Raw genomic sequence first — 12,910 nt, forward strand, 5'->3', positions numbered from 1 at the left:
AGAATGGTGATATTCATCCCTTAGATCCCGTATCCAATACTCAACCAGTTCAAAAATAAAAGAAAAAAAATAACGTACGAGTACTTTCGCAGTATAATGTTGTTTCCATGCAAAACTAATATCCCTGGAACTAATAAATAAACTTCGTTATCAGCATGTCGAATTAATGATCAAGATTGTCTGAAATTATAAGGATTCCAGCGCTCGAAATGGAATATTTAACGAACCGGTGCGCTCGATATGTTACGAAAATATTAACATAGTTATCTAATTGAATGTCTATTTTATAAAAAATAATTGAGTTAGATTTTTACATTATATGGCAAATCTAGTCCAGACGGTTAAATTAATATATCTACGAAATTAATATATATATATCTGCGATAACTTTGTAGATTTTACAAACCGGAACGGCGCTCCGGTGCTTTCCGGTCCATTTCGAGCCCTGAAGGATTCACAGTCTTTGAAAACTTGTGTATTAGGCTGCGTGCACACGACAGTTACTCTCAGTAATGTGTTTAATTGATAGCCATCTAAAAGAAACCATCACTTTCAGATTATCATTTTGGATTCAAAAGAAGACGCCACGCCATTAGGAAGGCGCTTGCCATCGGTGAATATTTCGACCATAAGTATTTCGTGGGAATATATAACAAAAACTATATATTGCAGAAACACGTACTCACAGTGTTAGTCTTTGTAGTTGTTTGCAATTGGTTATTTGTTTGTTAATGGGTTAACATTTTTGTAGTTATTACAAACAACTGCTAATTTAAAATTTTGGATAGACACTATAATTAATAATATATAAATACAGAACTTATCTTTTATGTTGACTTTATTGTTTCATTCTTGATTTCAGACGACATCACGATATATATAATATATAGTTCGAATTACAAAGGTAATGAGTTTTACATCGTCGCGGATGGTCTATGCCTAATTACACTGACTGTTCGGTGACATGTTTTTTTTATTATTGCTCAAGACATTTTTATTTTATTTATTTACATATGTTACTATATTTTAGGCAAATTCTTACTATAAAACTATTTTTTATTAATTTACCGGCTTCACGTCTAACACCTAACTCTTTAATTCACATGTCTTCTATCTTACTCTAACCCATATTACGAATATTATTAGCGTGCTGAATGCTTTCTCGTTGGTTTTTGTTCATGCCTCATAATACCTAACTCTTTAATTCACATGTCTTCTATCTTACTCTAACGCATATTACGAATATTATAAGCGTGCTGAATGCTTTCTCGTTGGTTTTTGTTCATGCCTCATAATACCTAACTCTTTAATTCACATGTCTTCTATCTTACTTTAACGCATATTACGAATATTATAAGCGTGCCGAATGATTTCTCGTTGGTTTTTGTTCATGCCTTGGTCTAAATAATGTTAGATCTTTCTAGCCTAATGCGCCGGCTAGACGGCAGTGACTTGCCTGCGTAGTATAGTTTGTGCAAATTTAACTTCTTTTACAGCGCTTTTCGGTTTGCACGAGCTACAGTTTTCCCATCCATCAACACGGGCTTCCCGATACAAACCGGTTTGCGCAGATACGCCTGTGGTAAAGCATGAGCGTCTAGCCGGAGCTTAATGAGAGTTTTATGTTAATATTTCTATTTATTTTAGTTTGAGAAGAGTATCTACGAGTATCTAAACATATAATTACGTATAGATCATAAATATACGGATTATCAATATATGTACTTTCACTTTTTGATTACTTATCAAAAAATCAGTTAAAACAGGGTAATGCTAAATAAAAAATCATTCAAGATGTCAAGATAGCTACTACCTGAACTTTATCATATTTCTTATCAAATTTGTCCGATTGACATAAATAATAATCGATTATTATGATATCATATAAGGCTATTGATCTCATGTATGATGTCACTAATACATAATATTCAAAATAGATTGTTTACAACACCTCAAAAACATACATTTGATATATAATATAATAATTGGCTCTGAAATCATATGTGGATCTGAGCCGCCTCACATAGACGTTTCTAAACAGGGTTTTGTTTTTACGAGAAATAGACACTTGTTAGATTCACACACACATCTGAATTTTTGCCAGACCCGAGATTCGAACCAAGGACAAACGACATGCATAAGACATATAATTTTTATCATTTTTTCATGACTCCAATACCTACGAAATTTGTTTTATGGATGCATTACCAACAAAATATATACCACTAACTAAAACATACAAAATTAAATTTATAAAATTTTTTGTGGGGATTTTTGTGACTTTGTTAACATAGTGATTGCTTACACATTATCATTTTTGCGATACATTAATTTGCTCTGTCTTCTTACGGAATTATAGACAATTCGGGCTTTTCTTCTTCACAAAACTTGGCAACATTTGTATTGATATTTTTAGCCTAATGCCGTGTCCACATTGGCAAAAAATTGCTAACAACTTCATTAAATTTCACGAGAATAATTATCATAATTTATATGACCATAAATTATTTTAATCGAAATTTAATGAGATTGCCAGCAACTTGTTGCCAATGTGGACACCACTTAAGATCGCACCGGTTTAGGTATTATTAAATCGATATAATGACGGCGCAACTCTTCGATACATACTAAAATCGTGGACCAGAAGCGGTATGTGGGACGCTCTCTAAGAGGGGGGTGCATCTTTTGTTTCGATGGCCAACGCAATTTCCTGCGCAATGGTTAATAAGTCAGACTCTAGTTATTCGCAAATCTGCACGTGTCGTTTATGCCCACCATCGACATCGAAAGGCAACGGAAGTAAACTAGACATCGTGAACCCGACAAAAAATTACAGTCCTATTAAACCTCTTATGTTAATTAATACATTTTGTGTCCAAGCAGTGAGCTGATTTTTGCGATACATTAATTTTCTCTGTCTTAATGAATAAGGGCGGTCCGTGTCGCTTTTCTTCTTCGCAACATTTGTAATGATATTTTTAGCCTGAAATCGCAAAGATTTAAGCTTTATTAAAACGATTTCTGACCACCAAGGTCGTCGAATAGCAACGGAAGTAAACTAGATATCGCGAACCGGACAAAAAATTACAGTCTTGTTAAACCTTTTATGTTAATTAACATACATAGGTATTTTGTTTCCAACCAGTGAGCTGATTTTTTAATGGTTTTTTTAATTTTCGTTATTACTAAGTTTAGGTACCTATTTATATATATATACCAAATAATTCTACTCAATTTGTCGCTGTTCGAGTAAATGCCACCCCCAAGCGACGTTCAATCTGCCTACCCCCACGGGACGTTACTGACGTAGTATAACTCGAATCCGCTTTCTTTAAATTCCGGCCAAAATTCATTACTAATTAAGTCATCCGCGCCATATAACCATGACAAAATTAATGCTAAGCTTTTCGAATGAAGTTTTATCAAAATACGTTAATTATTGGCGACCTGGATTTTGGGGGGACATGCTAAGCGTAGGTCAAAATGGAGCTTTTATTGCATTTTTCAAAGCATGATCCTGGACATTCCTTAAACGTTGTAGATAATCTTTTATATATTTTTGAAGCCTTATTATTCTTTATATTTATTTTAAATATTTTATGACGTCATAAAGTATTTTTATTACATAAAATATTATTCTTTTAAACCTCTCGCTCTAATGTTTTAGAATATAGTCATATTTCAGTACATACATGTGCAGTGGTGTTAAGATTTTTTACATTTATTAATTTTTAAACGCATTTATAAAACCATCAGCATAAATTATGTTGACATTATTATAGTGAAATATTTACGATAAAAAATTATATTGATAATCTCTGTGATCCCAAATTTGACAAGAATTAGGCATATTATTATTCAAAAAATGGGCAAGATTAATAAATTTTAATATGATTCTAAAGATACTAATTATAAGTTATGTCTTTGACCATTCAAATGTGATAAACCTCCTACGAATAATGATTGTTTTATAATAATTACTGACCTAAGAATAAGGTAGTGTTTTTTTTTAAATACGCCATTTCTTTTGGCATTCCCCAGTGGTTAAGCTATAACATACGGCCGTAGCCATAAATTGACAAACTATAATTGAAGTAGGGAGTAAAATGATGTTAACGCGCGTGTTTAAATCAAATTATTAATGATAGGTACTAATATACTTACCTGAATTCCTGGAAGGATTCCTAGTCTGTACTAGTAATAATTTTACTTATGCGATTAATTCAATCAATGTTATTATAATATAGCAGTAATTTTATAAGTGCGTTTGTGTACCGCATGCGATTATCACACTTGTTTCTATATTTTGTGTATAACGTAGTTTTACCTGAGAGGACTGTAATTTGAAGGTGATGGTGGTGGATTACGGATCTAGGGGGGGGGGGGGGTTAACCAGGATGCTAGATATTGACTTTTTCATATTGAGAGGACTGGCGCACCCTGAAGCTGGTTCGGTGTTCACGCACTCACGCAATGGTAAACGGAATGTCACTCTCACGGCTTCACTTGTGTTTATGAGATGATAGATAGATGATAGATAGCGCGGCTGCTGGGGGTGTCGTTTAAGAGTTCTTACCTCGAGATAGTTAACTCTTGGAATGCGTCATAGAGTTTTTATCACTAGCTATTTTTATTAATTTTGCAGTTAGGTGTTATGTAAGTTCTATTACTCTGGTAGATCTTTCCAGTAATTGTGTGAATATTTATTTTATCACTAGTTCACACGAAAATAAGTATTTAAGTGAAGCAAACAAATTCGAAAAAAATATATATGTATATATAGGTGGCGGCGCTTTTCAGTGGACTGCAATACACGGGATGATGCGGATGCTGGGGGAGAGGGTTAAATAAGGATTCCAGGTACTTCACTGTTCACTTCACTGGCTCCTTATTCCCGCACTCACTTAGTAGTACTATATCCATGGCCCCCACAAAGGGGGGCTGACAGGGCTCTAGCCTGGGGGCCCGGGCTCAGGAAGGGCCCGGCGTGGCGAGTCGACCAGATAAGTGATATAAACACACATCACAATTTCTCTCTAATAGTAAAAAAAAATTCTCTTCAATGATGTTATTATTTAAAATGATGTGATTGTATGATAAAATATTTAATTGTTTATTGATACTCGACAACACCATAATTCAAATGGATGTATAAAAATACAAAAAAAAAATATATATATACACATTAATTTTACCGCATACACCACTTGGAAAACGCTACTGTAGAGCGTCACACTGCCTTTATCTTTAGCGATAGGTAGGGGGGGCGCCAAAATCTTAGTCTGGGGGCCCGCTTCAGGATGTGGGGGCCATGACTATCACTCTCGCATGATACTGTTTATTGAGTCACCCTGTGAGCGACGATTGACGGCCAAAACCAGTGCACATAATGACGTCTTAATGTATTACAGGTTATAGGTGTTTACAAGCACACGGTTGCAGAATGACTGACTGTTAATAGTAGGTCTGGCAAGGATAATGATGTCAGGTGGGTAGGACATTTATATTGTATTTGGGCCGCCATAATTTAGTCCAACCAATACAACTAGGTACATATTTGGTACAAAATAAAAATGCATTTATTATAATTTAAATAGATAAACTTTATTTAACGTGCTTTATATTATGTATGATTAACTCGTATAAATCATATTGAAATATTTATACATGAATGTCAATCCAGCTTCTGAAGGCTGGTACCCTGGCCCAAACTCCTGGAGATTGAGCTTCAGCGCATCCTCTTCCCCATGAAGTGATTCCAATAATGACTCCGTTAATTACAAGTGGTCCACCAGAATCTCCCTGACAAGCATCTTGACCTCCGACATCCAAGAGGCCAGCGCAGATCATATTTTCAGTGACAGTGTTAAATCCCTCGTATGCGGTAATGCACCTTTGTTGATTAATTATTGGGATGGTGACCTTGTACAAATTTGTGGGCTGGGCACCTCCTTCCTATTAAGCAAATAAAAAAAACAAAAATTAAAAATATATATATATATATAAAAAGTACTTATTTAGGCGCCCATCCAAGCTGTACTGAGTGCATCCCAGGACCAACCTCCTAAAACCCGGCGGCTCTCGTAGTGCAGTGCGGAAGGCGCTCGCCTTCCACCCGTAAGTTCTGGGTTCGATCCCGGTGAGGACACAATATCTATGTGTTTTTCTCAAAGCCTGGGTGTTTGAATAACAGTTTGTCAAACAGGATGATCTTTAAAGATTAAGATCAAAGAGCATTTTTTAGCCTGTGCCAAAAATGATAATAAGTCTTCTTCTTTTGGAAATCATTTATGTTTCAATAATCACTTAATTTAAGTTTAATTAAGTTTAAATAATCTTCTAATATCATTAGTAATTTAAAAATCCTACATTTGAATGGGAAATCTATAAAATTGGATAAACAGGAAATCCTAAAGATTAATAGCCATAAATTGTTGCCCAATAATTCTAATTTGTTAAATGATCAATTGAATTTTATGTCATCTCCGTAATTGTATTCTATTCAATTCAAATATAAATTTATTTATTTTTTACATCCGGTGTACATTACAAATTATAAATTTAAGACGTTTACAACATGACATTCAAAAACAAAGAAATAGTATTAAACAGTGTAAAGAAGAAATAAATATAATATGCAATATCACAAAAACAGTATGAAAACCAAAGTAAAAGATAAAAAAAAATATAAAAATCATAAATTTTAAAGCATGGAAGCACACCGAATGACCTAAGTGGGACCCTATTTTACGAACTTATAAAACAACATCCACCCTATACTCATGCTCACGTAGGTGGATATAATGTTTGGAATTTTTATATCGATTTAACATAACTTTATAGATTGTACATTATTTATTATTTTATTTGTTATTTAATTTTGACTAATATTTTTGTGTTCGTATTTATATTCGTTTGTACATCAAGTGGTAATATTGTTTATTTTTTATTGTAAATTTTATAAATGAATTATTGTTCAAATTTTCTTGTATTTTACAACATTTTTATTAGGTCGTATTCTTATTTGTCCGGTACAAATCTTGCAATCGATTTTTTATTAACTTCCCGACTAGCTAGACATTTGAAACTTTTAGAATATATCAGAACACGATGCCAATGCATTTTTTTAATACTTTTAGCCATCTTTAGGTAGAATTAAATTCATTTTCAGTTAATGCTGTTTTGTATGAAAAGTTATTTCGGAAGAAATCCGTAATCCAATCCACTATTATTAGTTGCTAGGAAATTATTAATATATACATGCGTTACTATGGAAATCAATATAAGTGTCAAAATGACATTTCAGTATTATTTCTATCAAATACATTTTTTTTGATCGTTTAAGCTAGTCAAGTCAATTTTATATGATTCAACAGAAAATTAAAAACGTTGTATATGAAAAGTTCTTTTTATCTTGTAATTATTTATATATCGACTAATAATAAATATTTGTGGATATTAATGTTATTGTAAGTGCTTATTATTTCATATTTTATTTTACGTTAATATTTTAGAACAATTTGTTCAGTGCCCTTAACGACGTAATATGAAATATCTCATTAATTTTAAACTTATTGTTATTGAAAAAGTATTATTGCATGGATTATTCAATGGTAAATTGTTGGTAGATTATTTCTGTTGCATTTAATTTTTTTTTTGGTAAATACCTGTTTTAAAAATATTCAGTTGAAATTATTGTCCCTCTGAGGTGGACGAAACTAAAGTACTAAAAAAATTTGCGTTTTATTAAATTAAACAATAATTCAATGCAATTCCACCTTGAATTGACAGTTTACACAAAAGTTAAAGTTAAAGAAATTAATATATTCCACCTACATGAAAATGAGTATACATAGGTGGGCGTTGTTATATAAATTCTTAAAATAGGGTCCATTTAGCTCATTCGGGATTCTCATTTCATCTACATTATAATTTTTGCACTTATTTACTCTTTATACGGTTTTTCTAATACTGCATGTATTTCTTTGTTTTTACATGTAACTCATTTATTACAATTTCTTTGCTAATTTAATGTCATGTTGTGAACGTCTTAAATTTATAATTTTACGTCAAAAAACAATGTATGTAAATATAGATAAATTTGAATTTGAATTAAGTAAATAATTACAAGATAAAAAGAACTTTTTATATACCACGTTTTTAAATTTTCTGTTGAATCATATAAACTTGACAATTCTATGTATTAATAATTAATACTTTTTTTTGTACTTATATAGAATACTGAAATGTCATTTTGACATTTCATATTGATTTCCATAGTAACGCCCGTACATATTAATAATTTAGTTGCTAGGACTCCCTTAGCAACTAATAATAGTGTTTTACTGTTTACGATTATTTTCTGAAATAACTTTCCATACAAAACAGAATTAACTGAAAATGAATTCAATTCTGCTTAAAAATGGCTAAAAGTATTAAAATAACGCATTGTCGTCGTGTTCTGATATATTCTAAAAGTTTGAAATGTCTAGCTAGTCGGTAAGTTAGTTAAAAATCTTCAATCGTCCGATACAAATCTTGGACAAACAAGAAAAAATTTGTACTGGACAAACAAGAATACGAGCTAATAATAACATGGTAAAATAAGCAAGATCATCAATTATTGATTCTTCTGTTCCCATAAATATTAGTAAAAAAAAAAGATCTACTATTCTAGATAACGACAGGCAAACATTTCATTAGATTAGGAGTACTTATCTGAGTTTCGTGTGCTTTGAGCAATGCTTCGCGAATTTAAAATCTTATCTCATCGTCTATATGTGTCGCTACATTTAAAAATCAGCCAAGTCCACCTTTAGGTATTTTTTACTTTTTTTACTGCTTTATAACATTTCCGCATTATCAAAATGTGGAATTTATTGATTTTAAATATTCTATACTCGAAATAATATAAACTTTCACCCTTGTGACTGTGTATTTGAGAAAACAAAAAGCTGTTTTTCTCCTATTCATTTATTATGGACTTGGCTGATTTTGAAATCTAGCGACACATATAGGCTTTCTCACACACGGCGAATATTATCGCGTGACCATTTTCCATATACACGTACTTATATAAAACGAAGTTAGGGCCAGTTAACTTACAGTCAGGGCTCCCCATCCGGAGACTAATGCTAAGGCGCCATCTGAGACTGAAGCTCCTTGGACTGGTAGTGGAATGAGGGCAACACCAACTCCAAGGTTCAAAGCAGTTGACACAAACAGCAAACTGACGTCAAAATCAAGGCGAGAGTTGAACCCTTCGTGCTGCACGATCCTGATCACCTGAACCACTTGGCCTCCAGAATTATGAGAGGCAGATCCTGCTCGAATTTTCCAGTGAATAGCCTCGGTTCTGGAGGTCAATGAAATGGATATAATTATATATAATACAACCATCAAACAAAATTATAAAGGGGACGCAGATAGGGATTGCAATACTGGTATTTCAAATATTGTAATATTCAAATTGCAATACGGTTATTCGAAATGCCGGTTTTAAAAATCGAAAATACCGGAATTTTCGGAATTAAGAAAGCACACTCGTTTGCGTTTTTGAAAATGAATTATAAGTTATGTGCTGCTAAAATGCAAATATATTGTGTGAATCCAAAAGAGGTGAAAAAATAATAAATCAAATTTCATATTATATAATTATATTTGACACATTTGGTTTAGTTGCAAAAAATACCACCGGAGCGCCACTATCTAATTTTCCCGATGCATGAACTAGGCAGAAAAATTACTGCCGATAATTATATTTTGCCTAATTCATGAATAAGGCAACATGTTTGCATTTTTAATGAAATAGGCAAAATTTTGCCGATTTCATGTTATACGCAATTTCACACATTCAGTTTAAAATATACACATATAAATTTTCATGATAGAGGTATAAGAAGAAAAATATAATAGCTTATGTTTTTTTTACTTCAAAAATCATAATTAAATGTGAAATATTTTACAAATATGTATGTTTTTCAATAACAACCATTGGGAACCGGAATTCTAGTAAGAAAATCTCGAGAATAAAAACTCCACCGGACATTGCAATCTCTGGTGAAAGTTAAAACGAGCTGATAGTAATGAAAATAACGTATTTTGTTTACCCATCGGTGCAATGGGCGGCACTCAGAATGACACTACGACTGATGATGGATCCTCCGCAGGCCTGGAAAAAGCTACCAGATCCACCCCTGTCAACGAGCAGCGCTACTTGGTAAGGGACTTCGGTGATGGCAGCCGGGGTTCCTCCAACAATCCTCCCATCGAGCATGGGGACAGGGGGGAGAACAGCGCCTTTAAAGAATAAAACCAGCTATCAGTAAAAACAATAATTCAGTGAATATATTAAAATAATCATATTCCATTTTTAAATTACCAACCATAATGAAACCATAAAGAGTATTTTGAGATAATATTATAATAAGTAAGTACAAAACATTTTTGCTACGCCAAAACACCCAGATGTTCCAATTTTACCACGTTTTTCTTAGCTCGTATTCTTGTTTGTCCGGTGTATCCAGTACAAATCTTGCAATCGATTTTTAACTAACTTCCCGACTAGCTAGACATTTGAAACTTTTAGAATATATCGGAACACGGTGCTAATGGATTATTTTAATACTTTTGAATGCATTTTCAGTTAATTCTGTTTTGTATGAAAAGTTGTTTCGGAAAAAATCTATAATCCAATCCACTATTATTGGTTGCTAGGGGGGTGGTCCCAGCAACTAAATTATTAATATATACGTGCGTTACTATGGAAATCAAATTGACATTTCAGTATTCTATATTTGTTTGTTGCAAAATAGAAAAAAAAATGATTTGTTGACAATTGCCTCATGTGTCCTAAATTATTAATTACATAGAATTGTCAAGTTTATATGATTCAACAGAAAATTTAAAAACGTGGTCTATAAAAAGTTATTTTAATCTTGTAATTATTTAAATACTCGTACCTACATTCAAATGTAAGTTTGCTTATTAAATTTTTAATCTAATTAAATTGAGTTGCCTAGAGTCATACATAACATTTTTTTTAATTTTACAATTTTTAGTGAATAGCGCCAAATGAATCTAAAATAAATAATTGGTTATCAAAAATCACTTTAAATTATATCAAAACCATTTTCAAAAATCACTCTTAAATTATATTCTGGGCCTAATGTATTTCTAACCAACCAGCGCATCTATTCTATATACAAGACTTCCATCGGCAGCTATCGAGGATAGTTTTTCATATGTTTGTATCCAGTGACGTCTCTAAACAAAATGCCGACCCTGGGCAGCGCCAAAATGTCGCCCCACTTTTTATACAGTATTTTTTTTTCATCCGTGCGCGTTCGTTTTTCGCAACGGAAGTAAACTAGACATCGCGAAGCCGACAAAAAATTACATTGCTGTTAAATCTTTTATGGTAATTAATACATTTTGTGTCCAACCAATAAACTGATTTTTTTAATCGAAATATACTTTCGTTATTACTAAGTTTAGGTAGCTCTTTCTCTATATACCAAATGATTCTCCTCCATTTGCTACCCTTCAAGTAACTGCCGCCTCCAAGCGACGCTCAATCTCCTTACCCCCACGGGACGTCACTGTTTGTATCAAAGTATTATAATTGTTACAATAAGTTAGCTGTCTAAACAGTCAAAACTGTCTATCTCGCTCTAAAATTTAGCACAGCCAAGAGAGGTACTGTTAAAACATAGTACTTATTGATAAGTTAAATTAATTAAGTGCTTATACTTCGATACAAAAATATGAAAAACTACCCTCGATAGCTGCCGTTAGCTGCCGATAGCAGTCTTGTGTACAGAATAGATGCGCAGAAATCTGTATTTTTTTCAAGACTCTCAATGCGAATTTTACATCTTAAAGAGACTTAATGAGACCCATAATATATACTTTTAAAAAAATCGACAATGTCACTCATTAATATTTGATATAATATTATATGATATTTTATCACAGTTTTAAAAAAATAGTGCTCTAGTATTATTTTGCGATTAATTAAAAACTTAATTTTTGAAAAACGTTAGTTAACACTCTAGCTAGGGCCTAGGCGACTCAACTATATTCACGCATAGTTGGATATAATAGCTAGTCGCATACCACATAAAATTTATTCCCATAGGGAGCATTACCATTTAGTAATAAAATAATCTTGCATTAAATTACAAATTCGAATAAAAAGTTTGAATATATTATTTAGTATAGGTACTGCACTAATTTAAATGCACGTGCTGATGAAAAAAAGTGCAGTATAAAATATTTTATATTTTAAATTGTAAAAAAACTTTAGGTATATAAAAAAACGGATGTATAATATATTAATTTTAATATATTAAAATATGTATTTAAGTTTTTTTTCTCACCATTGGCGATGACCAGGATACTAGCGAGCACTGTAAGACGGAACATTTTGATTTAATGAACTTGTATTACATTCCTCCGTTTATATACATAGGTCGTTAGTGCATATTAATCTGATAATATTTAATCGTATCCATATCAAAATATTATTGTTGCACAACGTATTGATCAATAATGATAATATTATCTTTTTATCATTTTTCATGGAATACAAAAAAATACAACGAATTGTTTTTGTCCTGAGATTTTGGGTAATTCCGTGAACAGTCAGTATGTATTTTTATTAAATTAATATAATCACTTATAAATTATTTATCATGAGAACACAGTTTGTATAATATTAATAATTTTCAATTTCTATAAATAAATTAAAAAATAATCTAAATCCTAATTATTGTTCCATAACCATTACGATTTAGGGGCAAGTCGTGTACCTTTGGACGCTTTTACCTTTAGGCCATCCGCTCACGTGAATACCCAAACAAGACGAGACTGAAACTCTAGTATCTAGCTAATGTATTTCAATGGCGGC

At 32.2% G+C, this 12,910-nt stretch overlaps 1 protein-coding gene across 2 annotated transcripts in view; it reads right to left on the reverse strand.

Moving 5' to 3' along the window:
• Nucleotides 1-5,584: 5,584 nt before the first annotated feature.
• Nucleotides 5,585-12,910, reverse strand: part of LOC147078930 (trypsin-1-like) — a 68,495-nt gene continuing 61,169 nt past the window's right edge. Inside the window, exons 1-4 of one of the 2 annotated variants that reach the window (XM_085951394.1) lie at nt 12,381-12,431; nt 10,110-10,299; nt 9,106-9,355; nt 5,585-5,955 (exon numbers count right to left, since the gene is read on the reverse strand). In XM_085951394.1, coding sequence (XP_085807520.1) covers nt 5,662-5,955; nt 9,106-9,355; nt 10,110-10,299; nt 12,381-12,426 — 780 coding nt within the window. In that variant the 5' untranslated portion in view covers nt 12,427-12,431 and the 3' untranslated portion in view covers nt 5,585-5,661. Of the gene's footprint in view, nt 5,956-9,105; nt 9,356-10,109; nt 10,300-12,380; nt 12,432-12,910 lie in introns of those variants that run through there. The other variant, XM_085951401.1, reaches the window with a different exon arrangement.

This window comes from Rhyacophila brunnea, unplaced genomic scaffold (genome assembly GCF_057557595.1).
Source record: "Rhyacophila brunnea isolate RB1 unplaced genomic scaffold, BYU_Rbru_1.0 scaffold_10, whole genome shotgun sequence".
Taxonomy (NCBI): domain Eukaryota; kingdom Metazoa; phylum Arthropoda; class Insecta; order Trichoptera; family Rhyacophilidae; genus Rhyacophila; species Rhyacophila brunnea.